Below are 25189 nucleotides of genomic sequence, written 5' to 3'. Positions count from 1 at the left end.
ACGCGCACACACACACACACACACACACACACACACACACACACACAGACAGACACACACACACACACACACACATGAACACACACACACACACACACACACACGAACACACACAAACACACACACTCTCTCTCTTTTTCTCCCCAATTGTACTTGGTCAAATTCCCCCTGCTGTCCTGGTCGTTGCTCCACCCCCTCTGCCGATCTGGGAAGAGTTGTAGACTAGCACCATGCTTCCTCTGATACATGTGCAGTCAAGCAGTCGCTTCTTTTCACCTGACAGTGAGGAGTTTCACCGGCAGGAGGAAATGACCGGCCAAAGGAGGCGCTAGTGCAGCGCCCGGGACTCATACCCCGCTGGCTTCCCACCCGCAGACACGGCCAATTGTGTCGGAAGTAGCGCTGCAGGGAATTGAACCCGAGCCTTTACACTACCCAGACCGATTCCTCTCTCTCTCTCTCACACACACACACACACACACACACACACACACACACACACACACACACACACACACACACACACACACACACACACACTCTCTTTTTCTCTCTCTGAGGCAAATGAGCTTATGAGCCACGTTTGTGCTGTCTAAAGTCCATGGCACACCACTCAAACATTCTACAACAAACACACATGTTTGTTTGGTGCCATGGCTGTCTGTCCTTGTTTGGAGACGTTTGGTCAGATTCCACATCTTCAATCCTTTAGCTCACGGCTAAATCATCCATCAAACATTATCCAACAACTGCCAAGTTGCGATTAATTAACAATCTTAATAAGTGTCTTTTGGTCAGTTGAGTCTCTGTTGGGCGGCAGCTTGATTACTTACTGGCCTCCAAGAAATGATTGTAAATGATGTGCATTGTTATCTTCCTCTTTTCCCCCCTTTTGTGTCACAGCCATTCTTCAGAGTGTGTGTGTGTGTGTGTGTGTGTGTGTGTGTGTGTGTGTGTGTGTGTGTGTGTGTGTGTGTGTGTGTGTGGGTGTGTGTGTGTGGGAGAGGGGGGGGGTGTCGCTATGGAAACAAACCCCATGGTGAGTTAGTGGCGTCCAACCATGATGGCCCTACTTGTCATGGCTGTCGTGCCTGCAAGTGACACTGGCAGCGGGACACAAGTGGGGGGAAACTAAAAACCCCAAACAAAAAAACAGAATATTCGTTTGACCGCTCTATCACACAGAACCTCCACCTTTACGGTGCTGGATCTCTCCATCAGACAGAACCTCCACCTCTACGGTGCTGGACCTCTCTATCACGCAGAACCTCCACCTTTACGTTGCTGGAACAGAAGTTTCTCCTTTCTCCTCTGATCTCTCGTTTCTATTCTAAATCTTTTCCCCCGTCCCCCCTCTACACTGCCTGTGCTCTCCCGTCCCCCCTCTATTCTCCACTGCCTGTGCAGGACACTCCCGTCCCCCCTCTATTCTACACTGCCTGTGCAGGACACTCCCGTCCTCTTCGGCCGCTCCACTTATCTCCTAAGACTTGAGAAGGTGTATCGCTCAGAGAACAAAAGAGCCTCCCCACATTTCAATACAGTGACTATGACCCACAGCCATCGAGCAGGGGAGGGGGGGGGGGGGGGGGTAACTGGGGTAGCGGTCCCTATGGTGACCAACGGGCCACATTGTTCAGCGTCCAGCACACATTCATTACCGACAAAAGACACACACACACACACACACTCACACTCTAAAACACTGACGATTAATACACTGTCGCCCAAACACACAGGTACAATTCATACAGGTAAGAAAAGGGGCGATTCAGTCTGATTTAGGCTTTTCTCCTCTCGACGCTGGGAGTTTTCTCCTTCCTGAGATCAACAGGAAGATGGCAGGAATGAATCTGTTGTTTTGGTGTGTATGCGGCTTCTCATACACCCTTGGTGGTTTCAGGTTGCAAACGCTCTCATGTTGCTGCCACGAAAAACGTCTTTTTCAGGTCATTTGTACCCTTGGGACTTAGCCACTTTGCAAAAAGGCAGAAAGAAAAGTTTGTGTTCCGTCTTCCTAGAAACCAAATCAGAGGCTGGCAGTGAAAGCCTGTTTCTATGGAAATTGACACTGGGAAACATTTTCTTTGCCTGTTCGGCTGGAGAGCCAAGCCAGGGGAGATCCTAGTCTCCCATGTCTCTCAACTGTCCACTATTAGCATATGGACGGATGCATGATGCGGGACAATGTGGTGGACGAATCACGCTCACAGCAGGTCATGTGGTAACAACTAAGGTGCAGCAGTCAATCTTAGAACCAATAACACAAATTATAGGTTTGGGTTGAGAATGGGGAAAAAACATTAGCACAGTAGGCCTTAGTAAAGGTAATAAAATGCAGTGGTGTTACACCTCTCTGATAGTAAAGGTAATAAAATGCAGTGGTGTTACACCTCTCTGATTAGTAAAGGTAATAAAATGCAGTGGTGTTACACCTCTCTGATTAGTAATGGTAATAAAATGCAGTGGTGTTACACCTCTCTGATAGTAAAGGTAATAAAATGCAGTGGTGTTACACCTCTCTGATTAGTAAAGGTAATAAAATGCAGTGGTGTTACACCTCTCTGATTAGTAATGGTAATAAAATGCAGTGGTGTTACACCTCTCTGATAGTAACGGTAATAAAATGCAGTGGTGTTACACCTCTCTGATAGTAAAGGTAATAAAATGCAGTGGTGTTACACCTCTCTGATAGTAACGGTAATAAAATGCAGTGGTGTTACACCTCTCTGATAGTAAAGGTAATAAAATGCAGTGGTGTTACACCTCTCTGATAGTAAAGGTAATAAAATGCAGTGGTGTTACACCTCTCTGATAGTAAAGGTAATAAAATGCAGTGGTGTTACACCTCTCTGATAGTAAAGGTAATAAAATGCAGTGGTGTTACACCTCTCTGATAGTAAAGATAATAAAATGCAGTGGTGTTACACCTCTCTGATAGTAAAGGTAATAAAATGCAGTGGTGTTACACCTCTCTGATTAGTAGAAATAATAAAATGCAGTGGTGTTACACCTCTCTGATAGTAAAGGTAATAAAATGCAGTGGTGTTACACCTCTCTGATAGTAAAGGTAATAAAATGCAGTGGTGTTACACCTCTCTGATAGTAAAGATAATAAAATGCAGTGGTGTTACACCTCTCTGATAGTAAAGGTAATAAAATGCAGTGGTGTTACACCTCTCTGATTAGTAGAAATAATAAAATGCAGTGGTGTTACACCTCTCTGATAGTAAAGGTAATAAAATGCAGTGGTGTTACACCTCTCTGATAGTAAAGGTAATAAAATGCAGTGGTGTTACACCTCTCTGATAGTAAAGGTAATAAAATGCAGTGGTGTTACACCTCTCTGATAGTAAAGGTAATAAAATGCAGTGGTGTTACACCTCTCTGATAGTAAAGGTAATAAAATGCAGTGGTGTTACACCTCTCTGATTAGTAAAGATAATAAAATGCAGTGGTGTTACACCTCTCTGATAGTAAAGATAATAAAATGCAGTGGTGTTACACCTCTCTGATTAGTAAAGGTAATAAAATGCAGTGGTGTTACACCTCTCTGATTAGTAAAGGTAATAAAATGCAGTGGTGTTACACCTCTCTGATTAGTAATGGTAATAAAATGCAGTGGTGTTACACCTCTCTGATAGTAACGGTAATAAAATGCAGTGGTGTTACACCTCTCTGATAGTAAAGGTAATAAAATGCAGTGGTGTTACACCTCTCTGATAGTAACGGTAATAAAATGCAGTGGTGTTACACCTCTCTGATAGTAAAGGTAATAAAATGCAGTGGTGTTACACCTCTCTGATAGTAAAGGTAATAAAATGCAGTGGTGTTACACCTCTCTGATAGTAAAGGTAATAAAATGCAGTGGTGTTACACCTCTCTGATAGTAAAGGTAATAAAATGCAGTGGTGTTACACCTCTCTGATAGTAAAGATAATAAAATGCAGTGGTGTTACACCTCTCTGATAGTAAAGGTAATAAAATGCAGTGGTGTTACACCTCTCTGATTAGTAGAAATAATAAAATGCAGTGGTGTTACACCTCTCTGATAGTAAAGGTAATAAAATGCAGTGGTGTTACACCTCTCTGATAGTAAAGGTAATAAAATGCAGTGGTGTTACACCTCTCTGATAGTAAAGATAATAAAATGCAGTGGTGTTACACCTCTCTGATAGTAAAGGTAATAAAATGCAGTGGTGTTACACCTCTCTGATTAGTAGAAATAATAAAATGCAGTGGTGTTACACCTCTCTGATAGTAAAGGTAATAAAATGCAGTGGTGTTACACCTCTCTGATAGTAAAGGTAATAAAATGCAGTGGTGTTACACCTCTCTGATAGTAAAGGTAATAAAATGCAGTGGTGTTACACCTCTCTGATAGTAAAGGTAATAAAATGCAGTGGTGTTACACCTCTCTGATAGTAAAGGTAATAAAATGCAGTGGTGTTACACCTCTCTGATTAGTAAAGATAATAAAATGCAGTGGTGTTACACCTCTCTGATAGCAAAGATAATAAAATGCAGTGGTGTTACACCTCTCTGATTAGTAAAGGTAATAAAATGCAGTGGTGTTACACCTCTCTGATAGTAAAGGTAATAAAATGCAGTGGTGTTACACCTCTCTGATTAGTAAAGGTAATAAAATACAGTGGTGTTACACCTCTCTGATTAGTAAAGGTAATAAAATGCAGTGGTGTTACACCTCTCTGATAGTAAAGGTAATAAAATGCAGTGGTGTTACACCTCTCTGATTAGTAAAGGTAATAAAATGCAGTGGTGTTACACCTCTCTGATAGTAAAGGTAATAAAATGCAGTGGTGTTACACCTCTCTGATAGTAAAGGTAATAAAATGCAGTGGTGTTACACCTCTCTGATAGTAAAGGTAATAAAATGCAGTGGTGTTACACCTCTCTGATAGTAAAGGTAATAAAATGCAGTGGGGTTACACCTCTCTGATGAGCTATTTGGAAATCCACTAAGCAAACAGTGAGCAATGGGCTAAGGCGCTGGTGGTGGGAAGTAAACACAGAGAACTCACTGTCTTTGAATCCAACTCGTGCCTGGTTTGAGCCAGAACTTTGTCCACGCCGGCCTGATCCACGAAGGTGACGAACCCAAAGCCTCTGCAGACATCAGGGGAAGGGATTATTGAAACAGGAGCTTGAGGTGACATGTCGTCATGATATGTTATGAGCAGCGGCCAGGATTCATAGCGCTCAGATAAACTTTCAGTCGGCCCTGATGGGCACATGCACGGCTCCCTCACCTCGAGCGCTTGGTAACTGGATCCCGCATCACCATACACTCCTTCACCTCGCCATACTTGCAGAAGTACTCCTTCAGTCCCTCTGAAACACACGGCAAGGTGCACACGCTCAATACATCTAAACACACGGCAAGGTGCACACGCTCAATACATCTACTTGTATGAGAAAGGACCTGACTACAGAACTGGAGTGTAGCTCGGCAACAACTGACAGCTTGTTATTCACAGGTTGGCAAGGCTGCTGAGCTACAGCGTCAAAACTTTTTTCCAGGCTATTCAGATTTAGCCAAACAGAGCTCTCAGTTTAGTGTGTGTCAAAGTGAACGAAAAGAAAACCTTGAAATTACAAAGTTTATCATAATCAGGTCCTCTCATCATTATTTACAATCTGGTTCATTTACTTGAATGCTTTTTCTTTCGACTTTTAAGACTTTCCTAACCTATTCTACTGCAATGTTGAAGCCTTTACAAATAAGCCAGCTCTGAATGGGCTCTTTCATTCAGGAACAAGTTTCAGATTTAAAACTCGCCGAGAGAAAAACTAATGAAGAAAATGAAGAAAATCAGACACAAGCATTAAGAAAAATCCCTGGGAAGAAATAAAGCTTCTCAAAGGACTTTCTATTGGCTCACTCAAATCCCATGCCAGGGTTTGTGAAGACAGTGGCATAGTGTCTTTTATGAGAACTAGTGGTGGAAAAAGCGTTTTTACCTTGTGTCGTTTGCCAGCTGAGTCCACCTATGAACATTTTGCTGTGGAAAAAAACAAACAGGGGAAAAAAACAAGACATTTACATAGTCAGAGGCAAGTTTCAGTGACTTTTGACACAGTAAACAGTTGTTATTGAGAGTTTAAAAGTCTATTCCTGTATGTAGAGACAGACCATCCTTCATGTTGGATGAAGGAGGGTCTCTGTCCCTGGGCTGAGGTGAGAGCAGAGGTAGACTAAGTTAGAAGAAGTTTGTTTTTGTTTTACCAGGGGTCGTGAGGGGAGTCCGTGCTGGACAGGCTACTCTGGCTCCCTTCCGTCTCCATGTCCTCGCTGGGTGTGTGTGTGTGGGGGTGTGTGTGTGTGTGTATATGTGTGTGAGTGTGTGCTCTCTCTCCTGGCCGAAACAGGCAGAGAGTGGCCGGGGTGAGAGAGAGAGGGGAGCAGAGAGGCGGGACAGACAGACTCCGCCTCCTCCTCTCAGTCTGTCCCACACACAGCACAGACTCTCATCCACTTCAACTACACAACTTCTGCTCAAGCTTTTCAAAATAAAAGCCTGATGAACGGCTATCAGTGACAATGCAACAGGTAGGCCTACTGTAGGGGGTCCCAGCAAATTAATAATAATAATAATAATAATAATAATAATAATAATAATAATAATAATAATAATAATAATAATAATAATAATAATAATAATAATAATAATAATTTGGATTTTAAAGCACCTTTCTCAAACTCAAGGTACATGTACAATGTAGTGAAAATGAAAAGAAAAGAATTGGGGTATTTCCACTACAATTCAATCTATAATAAGTAACACAATGACAGAATATATGACTTTTCGGTCATGGGTTTCATACACTTTCTGTACTAAAACATCTAAGCAAAAATCTTATCAGATGGGGACCCTGGACAAAATCTTACTAAATGGTCTAATTTGTGTGCATTTAGGGGTCCTACTACACTGGATTAGAGAGGCAGCTGCTTGCCGCAGAAGATGAAAACTGTTTCAAGAAAACACCCAAGAAACCCAAAATAGTGGAAAATTCAATGTCTTGGACCAAGATTTCTAGAGCAAGAACAGTGCGTACTAATATTCTAATTCGTTTTTATTTGTAGGATATAGTAAAAACAAGTTTTACAAAGTGCTTTACGAATGAATTAAATAAAAGCAAATATACTCATAAAAGAATAAAACAAGTGAAAAAAGGCAAATAAATATATGGTACAATAATAATCATAATCATGCACATACTCATAACAATAATAATAATAATATGGGTTAAGGACAAGTCATCATAATAATATATAGTCAATTTCCTTAAGAAGTGATTGTGCTAGTAGTCTGAGCCCCTTCAACACTGTACTTCTTCAAAATTTTAGTTTTTATTATGAAGGCAAAATCCCCTAACTTCCGGTCATATTCTGCCAAACTATGACTGACTTGATGCAGTTTCCATCCTAGTCCCCCACATCATAAATTGTTCACATTTTACGCACACTGGAGTTTGCAGTAACAAGGACTAGGCTATAATGATCCCACAATCACTCACTCACTCTCTCACACACACACACACGCACGCACGCACGCACGCACGCACGCACACACACACACACACACACACACACACACACACACACACACACACACACACACATCAAATCAAATATAATAAATATATACATGTATATAATTTATGCATGTATGTATGTATGTATGTGTATACACACACACAATATATATATATATATATATATATTTATATATATATATATATATATATATATATATATATATATATATATATATATATATATATATATATATATATATACATATAAACAAAACCTCCAAACATAACATAAAGGAAGTTAATACACTCCCAATAGGTGGCTAGTTGGCTACATTGTAAGAATAGGCTATTATAGTGATGTTGTTTGTTTTAAAATTAAGACTCTTAATACACCTTCCATACTGCAAACTGCCTTCTGCAGTGTGGTATAACAGGAGGTTTGTGTACTGTGCTCTGCTCATTCATTGCTGGGTTTTAAGTATTTAATTAGTACTAAAGCAGCTCCAGCTAATCTTCTCAACACTGACTCAACATGTGACCTAGTAGCCAATGTTAAGGCCGATCAATGTGTAGCCCGAGCATTCCAAACAAAGACAATGACAGCTTTGACTTATGGTGTGTGTCAAATAAATGTCGTCCGACCCATAGGTTAGGTTTTGGTGCAAAGTCTGAACCATGAACTCTGGAGCGCAAGAGTCTTTTTGTTGTTGTTGTTTTGCATTTCATGTCCTAGTCTGCAGACGACACAGATGAAGCTCTGAGAGTGGCTCTACTCTGTCCTAGTCTGTAGAAGAAACAGATGAAGGTCTGACAGTGGCTCTACTCTGTCCTAGTCTGCAGAAGAAACAGATGAAGGTCTGACAGTGGCTCTACTCTGTCCTAGTCTGCAGAAGAAACAGATGAAGCTCTGAGAGTGGCTCCACTCTGTCCTAGTCTGCAGAAGAAACAGATGAAGCTCTGAGAGTGGCTCCACTCTGTCCTAGTCTGCAGAAGAAACAGATGAAGGTCTGAGAGTGGCTCTACTCTGTCCTAGTCTGCAGAAGAAACAGATGAAGCTTGGAGAGTGGCTCCACTCTGTCCTAGTCTGCAGAAGAAACAGATGAAGCTCTGAGAGTGGCTCCACTCTGTCCTAGTCTGCAGAAGAAACAGATGAAGCTTGGAGAGTGGCTCTACTCTGTCCTAGTCTGCAGAAGAAACAGATGAAGCTTGGAGAGTGGCTCTACTCTGTCCTAGTCTGCAGAAGAAACAGATGAAGCTCTGAGAGTGGCTCTACTCTGTCCTAGTCTGCAGAAGAAACAGATGAAGCTCTGAGAGTGGCTCTACTCTGTCCTAGTCTGCAGAAGAAACAGATGAAGCTCTGAGAGTGGCTCCACTCTATCCTAGTCTGCAGAGTCTGCAGAAGAAACAAATGAAGCTCTGAGAGTGGCTCCACTCTGTCCTAGTCTGCAGAAAACACAGATGAAGCTCTGAGAGTGGCTCCACTCTATCCTAGTCTGCAGAGTCTGCAGAAGAAACAGATGAAGCTCTGAGAGTGGCTCCACTCTGTCCTAGTCTGCAGAGTCTGCAGAAGAAACAGATGAAGCTCTGAGAGTGGCTCCACTCTGTCCTAGTCTGCAGAGTCTGCAGAAGAAACAGATGAAGCTCTGAGAGTGGCTCCACTCTGTCCTAGTCTGCAGACGACACAGATGAAGCTCTGAGAGTGGCTCCACTCTGTCCTAGTCTGCAGAAGAAACAGATGAAGCTCTGAGAGTGGCTCTACTCTGTCCTAGTCTGCAGACGACACAGATGAAGCTCTGAGAGTGGCTCTACTCTGTCCTAGTCTGCAGACGACACAGATGAAGCTCTGAGAGTGGCTCCACTCTGTCCTAGTCTGCAGAAGAAACAGATGAAGCTCTGAGAGTGGCTCTACTCTGTCCTAGTCTGCAGAAGAAACAGATGAAGCTCTGAGAGTGGCTCTACTCTGTCCTAGTCTGCAGAAGAAACAGATGAAGCTCTGAGAGTGGCTCTACTCTGTCCTAGTCTGCAGACGACACAGATGAAGCTCTGAGAGTGGCTCCACTCTGTCCTAGTCTGCAGAAGAAACAGATGAAGCTCTGAGAGTGGCTCTACTCTGTCCTAGTCTGCAGACGAAACAGATGAAGCTCTGAGAGTGGCTCTACTCTGTCCTAGTCTGCAGACGACACAGATGAAGCTCTGAGAGTGGCTCCACTCTGTCCTAGTCTGCAGAAGAAACAGATGAAGCTCTGAGAGTGGCTCTACTCTGTCCTAGTCTGCAGAAGAAACAGATGAAGCTCTGAGAGTGGCTCTACTCTGTCCTAGTCTGCAGAAGAAACAGATGAAGCTCTGAGAGTGGCTCTACTCTGTCCTAGTCTGCAGAAGAAACAGATGAAGCTCTGAGAGTGGCTCTACTCTGTCCTCGTCTGCAGAAGAAACAGATGAAGCTCTGAGAGTGGCTCTACTCTGTCCTAGTCTGCAGAAGAAACAGATGAAGCTCTGAGAGTGGCTCTACTCTGTCCTAGTCTGCAGAAGAAACAGATGAAGCTCTGAGAGTGGCTCTACTCTGTCCTAGTCTGCAGAAGAAACAGATGAAGCTCTGAGAGTGGCTCTACTCTGTCCTAGTCTGCAGAAGAAACAGATGAAGCTCTGAGAGTGGCTCTACTCTGTCCTAGTCTGCAGAAGAAACAGATGAAGCTCTGAGAGTGGCTCTACTCTGTCCTAGTCTGCAGAAGAAACAGATGAAGCTCTGAGAGTGGCTCTACTCTGTCCTAGTCTGCAGACGAAACAGATGAAGCTCTGAGAGTGGCTCTACTCTGTCCTAGTCTGCAGACGACACAGATGAAGCTCTGAGAGTGGCTCCACTCTGTCCTAGTCTGCAGAAGAAACAGATGAAGCTCTGAGAGTGGCTCTACTCTGTCCTAGTCTGCAGAAGAAACAGATGAAGCTCTGAGAGTGGCTCTACTCTGTCCTAGTCTGCAGAAGAAACAGATGAAGCTCTGAGAGTGGCTCTACTCTGTCCTAGTCTGCAGAAGAAACAGATGAAGCTCTGAGAGTGGCTCTACTCTGTCCTCGTCTGCAGAAGAAACAGATGAAGCTCTGAGAGTGGCTCTACTCTGTCCTAGTCTGCAGAAGAAACAGATGAAGCTCTGAGAGTGGCTCTACTCTGTCCTAGTCTGCAGAAGAAACAGATGAAGCTCTGAGAGTGGCTCTACTCTGTCCTAGTCTGCAGAAGAAACAGATGAAGCTCTGAGAGTGGCTCTACTCTGTCCTAGTCTGCAGAAGAAACAGATGAAGCTCTGAGAGTGGCTCTACTCTGTCCTAGTCTGCAGAAGAAACAGATGAAGCTCTGAGAGTGGCTCTACTCTGTCCTAGTCTGCAGAAGAAACAGATGAAGCTCTGAGAGTGGCTCTACTCTGTCCTAGTCTGCAGAAGAAACAGATGAAGCTCTGAGAGTGGCTCTACTCTGTCCTAGTCTGCAGAAGAAACAGATGAAGCTCTGAGAGTGGCTCTACTCTGTCCTAGTCTGCAGAAGAAACAGATGAAGCTCTGAGAGTGGCTCTACTCTGTCCTAGTCTGCAGAAGAAACAGATGAAGCTCTGAGAGTGGCTCCACTCTGTCCTAGTCTGCAGAAGAAACAGATGAAGGTCTGAGAGTGGCTCTACTCTGTCCTAGTCTGCAGAAGAAACAGATGAAGCTCTGAGAGTGGCTCTACTCTGTCCTAGTCTGCAGAAGAAACAGATGAAGGCCTGAGAGTGGCATGCGGGCTATTTGGACAGGAATTAAGGGGCGTGTTAAATTTCTGCATGCATGATCAATGGGGTTGAATGGCGGGGAAGGGGTGGGTGGGGTGGGGAAGGGGTGGGTGGGGTGGGGAATGGGTGGGTGGGTGGGGTGGGCTGTTTGGGGTGGGGAAGGGTTTTTTGCGGTGGGCACACTGTGGGCTGAGGCAAGGAGAGACACAGAAAGCGAGAGAGAGAGCCAGGCACTAATGAGAGAAGGACAATCCGGATTGTATCTCATTATCGACGTAGCTCCTCTGAGTTCTTTGCGCGCTCTTCTTCTGTGTGCGCCGCATGTGGCCCTTTTCGATAAAGCCCGCCTGTGTTTGAGCATCAGTCACAACAGTATCTGTACTGTTGAGAGTGCGCACACTGCCCCCTGTCCCTTTTGGCGAGGATGTGTCCTCTGAATAGTACAATGGGACTTAATTACAGGTCAGTGGTATGTCTCAGGGAGATAGAGGGAGCTCTGTTTCCCGTCCAAATACAGTACAATGCCATCTTCCCAAGGGTGGGGCGGGGTAACACGAGCTCCACACAAAAAGGTGGTGATAGGCTGAACCTGAGAATGGTACAAGGTGATCCACAGAGAGAGAGAGAGAGAGAGAGAGAGAGAGAGAGAGAGAGAGAGAGAGAGAGAGAGACACACACACACACACACACACAAAGAGAGGGAGAGAGAGAGAGAGAGAGAGCAGGTTTCACTGAGAGAGAGAGAAAAGGTAAAAGACTATTGACTCTCGAAAGCTTTTCTTCCATTCATTTTGCCCCCCTCACCTTTCCAGATCTCTTCTAACTGATCATCCCTGCCAACTTTCTTTGTGAAAGAAAACACAAGAGGGCTAAACCAAACTAAAGGCATGGGGGAAATCTTGAATTTGCTAATATTTGTTAATTTGTTAATATATACAATATATATATATATATATATATAAGCAATATAGCATGAGAGCCAGTGTGTTGTGGCAAGTGAAAACAATAGAGAGCCAAAGTGAACGTCACTTCCTGCTTCAGCACTGTACCAGAGATTTTCATCCGCCATTTATTTTCCCATAGACATTTCATCAAATGCTTATAAAAATAGTTTTACTTACTTTGATCTGAACCAAACGGGTCAGATATATTTAGAAAGAGGAGAGACTGCATAACATTTCCCGCGCACCAAAACGTAAGAAATTGTGGGTTTAAAGAAAATAGTTAATAGAAAGTTTTGGTCTGAGTGAAATGTTCTATGGTCTCTCCCGATTCTAAATATATCTGAACTGTCTGAACTGGTTTGAACCAGTAAAACTATTTTTATAAGCATTTTACGAAATGTCTATGGGAAAATAAATGACAGATGAAAATCTCTGGTAGGCTACAGCAGGAAGTGACGTTCATTTTGCTTCTCTATATCATATCTTATTCGGCACAGAAGTCTATCAAAACAGACTTTACAGTTTAACACCACCTGTCGGAGCTGTTGAGACTGTGTTCAAGCATGTTGGATGCATCTCATACAATGAAAACATTCAGACTGCTTGAATAACATTAAGATTCAATCACGTCAAAGAGGTTTTAAGTTCACCCAAAAATGAAAATTCTCTACTCCACACCCCACGCCGATGAAGGTTTTCAGTCCACAAAACATTCTTGGAGATTCTCCTAAACAATTGAAGTGAATGAGGTCCAACTTTCAAATTTAAAAAAAATAAACTTTCATGCTGCTCATGTGGCGTAATCCATGTCTCCACAATCCCTGAGATGCCAAGTTGACTTGAACGTCGTTACACCCTGTTTTTTTTTTACAATGAAGTTTACAGCTAAAAACACGATTAGCTACACCATGTGAGCAGCATGGAAGCATTTTGTTTGTTGTTTTGTTTGGAAGTTAGACGCTGTCCACTGCCATTGGTTCTGAGAATTCTGCAACAGCAATTGCTGTGAAACTCCATGAACGTTTTGTGGACTCAACAACTCTACCCGACCTTCCATCGGCATAGGGGTGAGTAGATAACGACTGAATTTTCATTTTTGGGTGAACTCGTCCTTTAAAGGCGATATGAGAGGAGTATGTTATAATAAACCATCAGGGCTTTTGGGGACTTTGTTCTGATAGTGAGATCCAGTCAGAGACTTGAGAGTAACAGCAAGGGGAACATCTCAACAGGTGCTTTTCCACCATGCTGACCACTTACTTGTGCATAATGGAACTAACACTACCTATCAATAAGGGTCAACCATGTTTAGTAACGTGTGTGCTGAGACAACCTGACACTGAGAAGTTCTGATATTTAGACCAGCTGCTCTCGATCCGCATCCTGTTCCAGAGGTTATACAACAGCGCTCTCTAGTGGCAGGCAGGGCAGTTCAGCTCTTGTTTTTGCTCCTCGGTTAATCTAGTTCTGTGCCTAACCTTAAAGTTGAGCCTATATTAGGCATTTTGTTTTGCCACGCGCACCAATATCATTTGGAATATCCAGAATTCAAAGAAACTTCACTGTCTGTCCCAAAAGTTGAATTTCACTGTGAAATCAGAAATCATCTACATAGAAATGGACTTTCCACTCAATAATGTTAGGAACTTCACTCTTATCTTTTCCATACCTGACTTCTATGTTGCCCTTGCTTCTGCAGCTCCACATGCGACTGTTACATTGCTGCATTTTTATGTCTCGTTTTCGACTGCACTTTGTTCACCGTTCGAGATGGAGGGAGCCAGGACAAAGTTCATGTGAGGAGGAGGGGGTGAAGAGGAGGAGGGGGTGAAGAGGAGGTAGGCAACAAAAAAAAAAAGAAAAAAGAAAATTGACCTTTGAAAGCAAAACAGCAGGTGGAGAGCTGAAAGCAGGCAGCTAACCAACACATCGAGAGGAGAGTCAAACAGGCAAAATGAAAGTATACCGTCTCTAGTCTGGAGCTGAAGTGGGACTACAGGTAATCATGAGGCTGTAGTTTGCGTGTGCTAGTTGCACATGAGAGCGGCCAGCTTGTTTGCGCGGGCGGTAGCGAGGGATCGGGCGTCATCGGTGTAATAATGGAGGGAGAGGACCAGAGCGGGGCCATCAGGGGAGGGCCGTCCCGCCTGTCTGCCCTGCAGGAGCAGCTGATCTGGGCCCTGCTGGGGTCCGGACTGTCCCGGGACGTCCTGGTCCAAGCCATGGGGGAGCTGGAGCGAGAGAGGCCCGCCGCCGCCGGGGCCGACAAGGGAGAGAGGGGGGATGGAGAGAGCTCCGAGGAGGGCGAGATGGACCCACCGCCCATCTTCCGGGAGCTGGAGGCGCTTCCGCCCGAGGAAGCGGCGAGACAGAGGGCTGAGGTCGACCAGCTGCTGCAGTGAGTAGATCCGAAGTCCTCAGGAAACAAACTTCACCAGAACCTCTCTCACTAATGGTTATTCTTAGTCACCAGAAACCTCTCACTAATGCTTATTCTTAGTCGTCTGCTCCTTCTAATAGGTAATAATCACGCGAGATTTCTGTGTAGCGTTTGAAAAAGCTTCTACCCGATCGTCGGCACTTTCCCCTGCTCTCCTGTGGATTCCGTCCCACATGGTCAAACCTGAGCACGGGAGAGTTGAAACAGTTTACCTCATATCTCTTCTATTCCTTTATTCTTGGTTACTTCTAAAGTTTAGTTCTCCCTCCCTCTCTCTCTCTCTCCAATTCCTCCCTTCTTCTCCTGCTCTCAGTCCGTCTCTCTCTCTCTGCAATCTCTCCTGGCCTCTGAGGTGAATTTAAGGAGGGTTCCTCCTTTGCTAGTTACTAATTACCCACCCCATCATTATTCTCTTCTTAATAAATAAGCTATATGCATAGGTGAAGATACATGGAGCAGGGCTGGGCATGCCAGGCTGTGTTTACATAAAGCATGAGTGAGATTTCCCACTCAATTATTGATATAGATTTTTTTTCCTCATATCTGGAATCATATTCCTGTGTATTTGTCATCGCATTATTTCAAATAAGGTCAAAACATTGATATGGAAATAAGAAATGTACTGAAATAGTCAACAATGATTTATCACAGATTAAAAAAAGTTTGTATGGTGAGTTTAATCTGGTCAATTGGGAGTTTTTTAGTCAATGTATATATGTTTTGTGTATTTAGCTCACTCCTGGTCTTAAAGTTAGGAAGCATCAAATGAGGCATTATAAACTGTTAAGGTTTTTTTTTTTACTCTCCAGTGATGTGGAAGGCTTGGACTTTGGCCCGGTGTGCTTTCCCCTTATCTCTCTGTGTCAATAAGCCTCTCTGTTTCCCCCTGAGTAGTCTGCATTTTCTCTTTGTGCCTTTTACGTGTACATGCTGGCAAATATGTGTGATTTATACTCAATGTCATTGTAATGAGAAGCTTTTTCTATTTAGCTCATTTCTAAAAACGGTGAGAAAGTGGGAACCATAAACTGTGATAAGCAGCATTTAAATAAAAATAAATAACGGCCATAAAGCAACGAGAATAAAAGGTCAGAAAGATTCAATGAACGTCTGAAAAATAAAATAAAATCAGAAGTTACTTCAAATTTGATTCCTCAATCATGCATAATGTACGTACACACACACAAAGATGGCGTCTTTGTCATTTCGGGCGTCTGCGTCTAACAGGAGAGACCCGTGGAGTGTGGCCAAGATGGTGAAAAGCTACATGCAGCAGCACAACCTGCCCCAGAGAGAGGTGGTGGAGTCCACAGGACTCAACCAGTCCCACCTGTCCCAGCACCTCAACAAAGGCACGCCTATGAAGAGCCAGAAGAGAGCTTCTCTGTACGCCTGGTATGTGAAGAAGCAGGGCGAGATCAGCCAGCGTGAGTATACAGCCAAACCTGCCACACGCACCTTACCTTCCATCACTTCTGCTTTCTGTCATCAAACTAGTGAGAAGTTCCCGTATCAAACATCACTTCACTATATATATATATATATATATATACGGTATATAATGTATATATATATATACGGTATCTATATATATATATATATACGGTATATATATATATATGGTGTATATATATATATATATATATCGTATATATATATATATATTGGAGTGTATGTATGTTTTTTCTTTCTTTTCTTTTCCTGTATCTGAGTTTGTTCGTTTTTCTGATGTTCTGAAACATTTAAATTGCAAAAATAATAATAAAAAAAAAAAACACACTTCAGTTGTACTGTACCGAAGTCAATGGTGAGTGCTTTTGTGTGGAAAGCTCCCTGTGTGCTGTATGGACAAACTTCACCTGTGTGTTTACACTGGCACCAGGGTGAGTAGGTGGTGAGAGAACTGTATTATTTTGGGGTGAACTGTTCCTTGAAAGACAACAATGATTAAAAGACATGTAAGATTCACTGACCATTCCCTTCAGAATTTACCAACGCCAGACACGGCCTTGGATCTGCTGAGGACCAAGGAGAGGACACCAAGAAAGGACGTAGGAACCGGTTCAAATGGGGCCCGGCATCCCAGCAGATCCTCTTCCACGCCTACGATCGACAGAAGAACCCCAGCAAGGAGGAGAGAGAGGGCTTGGTGGAGGAGTGTAACAGGTGAGACATACAGATGTGATACCAAGCCAAGATCCCATGTGACGAGAGGACTGGATCCAAAACCATCTGTCTCCAGTTAGCTAGCTGTCTGGTGCACAACACTAACACGTTAGCTACAGCATGTAAAGGAATCATAGGCCTTCTGTAGCATTAAGTATGAGGATAAACCTTTAAATCATTCAATCAAGGGTATTGATTTTTACTCTATTGGATGTTGGTTCATCAAAAGTGCTAGTTGAATTTTTTTACTCAAACAAATAGCAGCTGAGTAGAATATGGCATCATTCGCGCTGTGAAATTTTGCTTCATTCGCACCAGCCGTGACGAAATAGCGCCTCCTCATGTGTTTGCATTGACTTTGTATGTGATCTTGTCACATAAATTTGCAAAATCGCATTTGGTCTGAACGGAGCATTAGAGCTGCAAAAGTTAACATTTTCTCACTTTTAGGATAATACGAGTCGCCGTAAGGTACTCTATGCTAACGTGTTAGCCTGTGCACCATACAGAGCTAGCTACAAAATCACAGAAATTATTTTGCAGCCAGTCCTGTCGACAGCCAAACTCAGTTTAATATTCTAAAGCAATGTTTATGTCAAAATGTGTGTGCTGTTCCTCCCTCAGGGCAGAGTGTCACCAGAGAGGGGTGTCTCCCTCCCAGCTGGCTGGCCTGGGCTCGAACCTGGTGACTGAGGTCCGGGTCTACAACTGGTTCGCCAACCGCCGCAAAGAGGAAGCTTTCCGCCACAAACTGGCCCTGGATACGCCTTTTGGCCCACCTAGTCCTGGACAGGGTAATAACAAACAATCACACCCTCCCACCTAGTCCTGGGCAGGGTAATAACAAACAATCACACCCTCCCACCTAGTCCTGGACAGGGTAATAACAAACAACCACACCCTCCCACCTAGTCCTGGGCAGGGTAATAACAAACAATCACACCCTCCCACCTAGTCCTGGTCAGGGTAATAACAAACAACCACACCCTCCCACCTAGTCCTGGGCAGGGTAATAACAAACAACCACACCCTCCCACCTAGTCCTGGGCAGGGTAATAACAAACAATCACACCCTCCCACCTAGTCCTGGTCAGGGTAATAACAAACAACCACACCCTCCCACCTAGTCCTGGGCAGGGTAATAACAAACAACCACACCCTCCCACCTAGTCCTGGGCAGGGTAATAACAAATGGTTGCTAAGCCAGGCCAGGGTGAATGTCAGGACACGTATTCACTCACTTATGGACGTTTAATTAAGGGGGCCTGGATAGGGAAGAAGGGCTGAAGCTAGAGATAGGTAGGTCCTAGAGAGTCGGGGTTTGAGGGGTAGCGTGAGTGGCTAGGTAGGGGGATGTGGGTGGCTGGAGGAGGCGTGGTCAGGAAGGGAGGCGGGGCTAGGGAAGAGGGGCCGAAGCTAGCCTAGGGATAGGAAGGGCGGCGTAGAGAGTCAGGATTCAAAGGGTGGGTAGGGGGAGTGGCTAGGGGGATGCGGGTGGTGGGGGTTCAAGGGAGGGGGAGGGGCTAGGGAAAAGTGGCCATAGCTAGGTAGAGCTGCAACGATTAGTTGATTAATCAATTAGTCAATCGACAGAAAAATTATCGCCAACAATTTTTTATAATCGATTGATCGTTTAGACTTAAATGTGAATATTTTCTGGTTTCTTTAGTCTTGTATGACAGTAAAGTGATTATCTTTGGGTTGTGGACTGTTGCTCAGGACAAAAGAAGACAGTTAAGGATGTCTACTTCGGGGGGGGGGGAAGTGATTGACATCTTTTTACCATTTTGTGACATTTTATAGACCAAACGACTAATCGATTTGTCAAGAAAACAATCAACAGATTAATCGATAATGAAAAGAATCATTATAGTTGCAGCCCTATAGCTGGAAAGTCATATGAGAGTCTGGGTTTTTCCATGTTGAAAACGATTAGTTGTGTTGTTGAGGTGCCCACAAAACATTGCCTAAAGTGCCATAAGGCTGAATGGCCACACCACGGCGCTGTGGGCTTGGCTCAGGCAACCAGAACTGAGGGCCAGAGCTACCTGCCAATACCTCCTCAACCCAACTACCTCCCAGATAACGAGCTGGGCTTTCACTCCAATATGGACTTTTTCTGACTAATGGGTTTTCTGAATAATGGGCAGTCGCCATGTTAAGTTTGCATAGTGCAACTTTCAGTTACAGTGATGTTAAGTTTGCATAGTGCACCTTTCAGTTACAGTGATGTTAAGTTTGCATAGTGCAACTTTCAGTTACAGTGATGTTAAGTTTGCATAGTGCAACTTTCAGTTACAGTGATGGAGGAAGAATGGCTCCTGATTTCCTTTGTTTTCCAGGTATGAAGTATAGCCAGCTATTGCAATGCGACAACCTGGGCCCAGTCAGAGGGGACAGGGGTTTAGGGTGCCGCCCGCTCGTCAGCCCAGTCCAACTGGAGCCCAGCCACACACTCCTGGAGATACATCATCCCAAAACGGTGAGAGCTCATATCACATATATCACATAGCGCTCCTTAGTTATTATACACATGGCTGCCATCACTCACCATCCTCATGTTGTGCTCTGGTGCAGGTGTCCAGCGGTGGCCCCCTGCCCCCTGTAAGCACTCTGACCTCACTGCACAGTCTGTCTGCCTCCCCCGCCCCCCCACAGGGACTCATCATGGCGTCGCTGCCCAGTGTCATGACCCTGGGGGAGTCCTCTCTCCTCATCGGTAACCTTACTCTACACAAAAGAAAAGTGCTATATATTATTATCAGTATTTTCACATTTTTATTTTTTCCAGTAATTTTTTTCTTCTTCTAACTACTACCTAATGGCAACTTTTCTCAAAACCTACAATGGCTGAGTTTCCCAACAAAGAAGCTTCTTAAGAGTTAAGAAGCTTCTTAAGGAGTTAAGAAGGCTCCAAAGAAGTGTTTCCCAAACGCCTTCTTAACAGCCTTCTTAACACATCGCTAAAGAAGGCTCTTAAGAAGCAGCTTAACTGGAGCTGTCCACCATCTCGATGTGAGAGGTCCTCTGCGGCCCACTAGATGGCACTCTGAGCCCACCAGTGGGCCACGACCCAGTGGTTGAGAAACACTGTTGTAGAATAACCTAATCGTGGTCATGTTAAACAAGAACTTCTTCTATTAAACATTATTTATTTCAGACATGGACTGCAGTTCAAATTGCTTTATATACATAGCATACAACAAAATTGCGAGAAACACTACAGAATTTAAGCGACCTTGGGTTCTGTGAAAGGTGCTATATAAATCCACAACATTCTTATTATAAAAGGAATCCATTCTCATTAGAGGAACATAGCATACGGTAAAACATTTAAAACACAAGTAACCATACATAGAGGGGAGATTTTCAAGTATCTCCTTTTGCCTGACGCGGCTGGATCTGCCAATGTTTCGTCATTAAGAAGGTGTTAAGAATGCCCCAGACCCTTCTTACAAAACCTTCTTAACGAAAGATCATCTTAGCGCTAAGAAGCTTTTGGGAAACGCAGCCTTCTTAACAAAAGATACTTTTAGGCTAAGAAGCAATCGGGAAACGCATTGGCTTCTTACGGGAGCCTTAAGAAGGGTCAAAGAAGCTTCTTAGCGCTAAGAAGCTTTTGGGAAACGCATGCCTTCGTAACGAAAGATCATCTTAGGCTAAGAAGCAATTGGGAAACACGTTTGCTTCTTAAGGGGGCCTTAAGAAGGGTTAAAGAAGCTTCTTAGCGCTAAGAAGCCTTTGGGAAACGCAGCCAATGCAATTTGCAAAGTTTTCTATGTATTGTTTTTCCCCCCGGTAAAATTGCAAGTTGACAAACCTGTTTTGCCATTTCTTTTGGCAGAGAAATCACAGGAATTTTGAAAAATTGCAAGCCCCCGTAAATATTAGTTGGTTGAATTTGCATTAGGCTAATTATTGTGATAGCAGAGGGAAGGATGTCTCTGCCTGATGTTTTGTCATTGGTCCACAGGTTTAACCTCCACCCAACCTCAGACCGTACCTGTTATCAACAACGTGGGCGGCGCTTTCACCACTCTTCAGCCAATCTCATTCCAGCAGCAACTGCACGGCTCTCCCCAGCACCCAATAGCACAGCAGTTCTCGGGTCACATGGGTCACAGTCCGTTCATGACAATGACCCAACTGCCGTGTCACAGTAAGGCTGCAGCAATAAAACATAAATTTAATGATGTAAAAGGAATACTTTTTTTTTTTTTACAATGTTTAAACTTTAAACTTTACACACACAAAAATCATCTACTCACCCTCATACCAAATGAAACCCAGGTGAAATGTGTTAGTCCATATAACACACAGGGAGGATGTGTTAGTCCATATACCACACAGGGAGGATGTGTTAGTCCATATACCACACAGGGAGGATGTGTTAGTCCATATAACACACAGGGAGGATGTGTTAGTCCATATAACACACAGGGAGGATGTGTTAGTCCATATAACACACAGGGAGGATGTGTTAGTCCATATAACACACAGGGAGGATGTGTTAGTCCATATAACACACAGGGAGGATGTGTTAGTCCATATACCACACAGGGAGGTGAAATGTGTTAGTCCATATAACAGCTGTTAAGATCTGCACTAAATGATGGTGTAAAATAAGTTGTGCTGGAAGCCTCCCTGTGTCTGTGAGGTATGGAGAAACGTCACCTGTGTTTCAACTGGCATGAGGATGAGTGGATGAGAGATTTTTTGGGTGAACTGTTCCTTTAATGATATATTGTGTAAAGCAACAGTCATCTGTTCCCCATTGCAGTGTACAACAAGTGTGACATGGCACAGTACTCCTCGTCCAGCCTGCTGTCCCAGGCCATGGTCATCGCTGACGGCACCAGCCTGGGCACCCTGACCAGCCTCGCTGCTGTCAGACAGGTACCGCCCAGTGGGCAGTGTTGGGGGTAACTTGTTACAAAAGTAACATATTACATGTAATATATTACTTTTAGCAGTAACTCAGTAATATAACTTATTACTATAGGATTTCAGTAATATTATACCAGTTACTTCTATTATATTAATATATTTCTATATTTTCTATATTTCTTTATCAATTGTTCAATGTGTTATCATTACTACTGTAATTATTTGCTACTGTTGTGTCAGCTAGAATTAGCTTGACATATTTTCTGTGAAGCCCTCTGGGACATGCTTGTGAATTAGGGCTATACAAATAAACTTGACTTGACAACTTTGTCAAGTGACACAAGTTACAATTTGAGTTACATTTGTTTTATCAAAGCACATATTTAAATAAGGATACAATCATTTCCTAATCAAATTGTGTGTTTTTATGCAAATAACCATTATATATGACAATAACAAAGGAAAAGGATAACATTTAGAATATTGGACTGTTTATACTGACCTCAAGACAGTGTTTTTTTAGTGGTTGGAGGGCGGCGATGTCATTCTGCTACTGCTGTTATTTTGGTGAAAATAATGCAAAAGTAGTGTAATAAGTAACTAGTGACTCTACACAGGCAGTCATTTTGTAAAGTAACATTACTTTCAAATGAAAGTAACTAGTAATATGTAGTATATTACATTTTGAAAGTAACTTGCCCAACACTGCCAGTGGGCTTTGTGTCATTATAGGCAAACTAATCAGTGTAGGAAATTTAAAAATGTATATTTTGGGGGCACGTTTTCCCCCACCGTCTAAAAAGATGAGAAAAAATTCCAGGGGGGCACTTTAAAAAATAGTATATGGGCATATTCTTTTGTTTTGATTGGCGGTTGGCAACCAGCTTGCACATGCTGAGTGTGTGTTACAGATGGAAATGGGAATTAAATGAATTGAATGAAAATAAAGTAATTGAAATCCTGGGGGGCAATTTTTGTCCCTTGAATCATTGTTTTTAGGGGCATCCCCCCCAATTTCCAACACTGAACCTAATCTAGTAATAAAAACATGCTCCTGAATTGTTGTGTTGGACAGATTCTAACAGCAGATCCAGAGGAACAGACAGAGCCGCCCCTACAGGAAGAGTCTCTCCATCTGCAGCCACACACACCTGGACCAGGTATGGTCATGGTCACTATTATCAACATTTAAAAAAAAATGTTGCCTGGAGCTTTCCAGTCCTCCGTAAATGCCTGTTCTCTTTTGACAGGTTCCTCGGAGAGCCTAGAGCTGTACCCAGCATCTCAGACCACAGAGAGTCACCAGTCTCACCTGCTGTCACCGTCACCAACAGACATCAGCTCCTACATGCCTACACAGTTGGTCTCCACTGCACAGTAGCAACAACAGACATCAGCTCCTACATACACAGTTGGTCTCCACTGCACAGTAGCACCAACAGACATCAGATCCTACATGCCTACACAGTTGGTCTCCACTGCACAGTAGCAACAACAGACATCAGCTCCTACATGCCTACACAGTTGGTCTCCACTGCACAGTAGCAACAACAGACATCAGCTCCTACATGCCTACACGGTTGAGCTCCACTGCACAGTAGCACCAACAGACATCAGCTCCTACATGCCTACACAGTTGGTCTCCACTGCACAGTAGCACCAACAGACATCAGCTCCTACATGCCTACACAGTTGGTCTCCACTGCACAGTAGCACCAACAGACATCAGCTCCTACATGCCTACACAGTTGGTCTCCACTGCACAGTAGCACCAACAGACATCAGCTCCTACATGCCTACACAGTTGAGCTCCACTGCACAGTAGCACCAACAGACATCAGCTCCTACATGCCTACACAGTTGAGCTCCACTGCACAGTAGCATTGCTCCAATGCATCGTCACCACAGTGTCAGCTGAACTTGGGGGGTGGATCAAATGACTTTGAATGGGACGGACAACTACCTCTGGTGAAACTTTCCAGAGAAACCACTGACCGTTTGGATGAGGAACTCTGGAGTCACTGACCACAGCAGCTGTCTGGACCTGCTGGGGGGATTCAGCCTTGGATGTTTGAAAGACCTTCTCTCCACACCGCTGTAATAGAATATGAACAAGGACCAACATCTGAGTAGATTCACTTTGAGACTTTTGATAAGACGGAGAGAAAAAAATAAGAAAAGAATCAATGGAAAATCAGCACCAAAATGCATTTTTATTCAAAATAAATGTTGTAATGTATATTCATAAATTGTACATGCTGCACAAACTTGGTGTAAACTGCTTCTTTATACAGTGCGAAACCACCTTGAAAACACAAGAATTAAATGAAATAAGAGGAGTCACCAGTGAGCGAGAAGTAGTTTTTTTCCACTTTTTTTAATCTATTATGATCTCTTATTATAAAGTTTATTTCGAGATGAATCATGGATGACACATTTGACACCTTTTCTGTCTCGTAACAGGACCGCTGGAACTGTTTAGATGATGTAAAACATGGCATCCTAAAATATTCTCAAAAAGATTTTTTTATGATCATGCATGTTTCATTTATCAACGGAGTTGTGGCTGGGAGGTCATGTCCCCATTGAGTTATCACACAGCCATAACACACACACACACACACACACGCGCGCGCGCGCACACACACGCACACACAGGCGCACACACACACACACACACACACACACACACACGCGCGCGCACGCACACACACACACACACACACACACACACACACACACACACAGCTGAATGTGAGAGTAATTACGTAAGGGTTAATGCACGACGAGGTGTCCATTATCACTTTTTAAGGGATGACGTGGAGGCGTGAACCGTCCGAGGCGAAGCCGAGGATGGTTGCCTCCGCGAAGTCCCTTAAAAAGTGATAATGTACACCTCGAAGTGCATTAACCCGCTTAGAACACGGCTCTCTCGAATACTCGATTCTGATTGGTCAATCAACAATATTCACCGGTCATTATTTCTCGACAACCGACCGCTGCTCTGCCACACCTGGATTAATCAGTTGATAAGAGCATTTTGTCCGCAGACGCTACTAATTAGGCCAACCAGTTGCAGCTGTGGTGTCTTGTGTGTCAATTACGAATGAAACCGCTTTGTGTTGAAAACGCTATTAAAAAATCTATTTAAATAATTATTTTTGTCAGATTATTGAATGATTTAGTTGTAGGCCGTGTTCTAAGCGGGATAATGTATACTGAGCCGGTGATTACTGTGGAAATAATGACCTTCAGGTGAATATTAAGCCCTCCGCTGCGCGTCGGGCTAAATCATTCACCTGTCGGTCATTATTTCCACAGTAATCACCGGCTCAGTATACATTATCCCTTACTTATACCATGGTCACTTGCCAACAAAACAATAAGACCAGTCATTTATATTTCCATGTGTAATAAATAAAGCAATCTAAATGGCTAAATGT

At 43.5% G+C, this 25189-nt stretch overlaps 2 protein-coding genes across 5 annotated transcripts in view; one reads left to right on the top strand and one right to left on the bottom strand.

Annotated features, from left to right (window-relative positions):
* Window positions 1-6306, bottom strand: part of msi1b (musashi RNA binding protein 1b) — a gene marked incomplete at both ends in the record, with an annotated part of 38033 nt that extends 31727 nt beyond the window's left edge. For all 4 annotated transcript variants that reach the window (XM_083643942.1, XM_083643940.1, XM_083643943.1 and 1 more), the window contains 4 exons: window positions 5043-5127; window positions 5271-5352; window positions 5983-6023; window positions 6248-6306. In XM_083643942.1, coding sequence (XP_083500068.1) covers window positions 5043-5127; window positions 5271-5352; window positions 5983-6023; window positions 6248-6306 — 267 coding nt within the window. The remainder of the gene's footprint in view (window positions 1-5042; window positions 5128-5270; window positions 5353-5982; window positions 6024-6247) is intronic.
* An 8046-nt stretch (window positions 6307-14352) lies between these two features.
* hnf1a (HNF1 homeobox a) lies at window positions 14353-23127 on the top strand (the record flags this gene model as incomplete). Its single annotated transcript, XM_083644721.1, has 10 exons — window positions 14353-14651; window positions 15921-16120; window positions 16679-16859; window positions 17484-17653; window positions 19202-19341; window positions 19437-19578; window positions 20833-21018; window positions 21640-21755; window positions 22822-22906; window positions 22997-23127. 10 exons carry the CDS (start codon window positions 14353-14355, stop codon window positions 23125-23127), a joined length of 1650 nt encoding a protein of 549 aa, XP_083500847.1.
* Window positions 23128-25189: the final 2062 nt, after the last annotated feature.

This window comes from Poromitra crassiceps (genome assembly GCF_964638095.1).
Source record: "Poromitra crassiceps genome assembly, chromosome: 10".
In the NCBI taxonomy this organism is placed as follows: domain Eukaryota; kingdom Metazoa; phylum Chordata; class Actinopteri; order Beryciformes; family Melamphaidae; genus Poromitra; species Poromitra crassiceps.
Note: the sequence above shows the minus strand (reverse complement) of the source record. Positions and strands in the feature narration are given on the sequence as shown.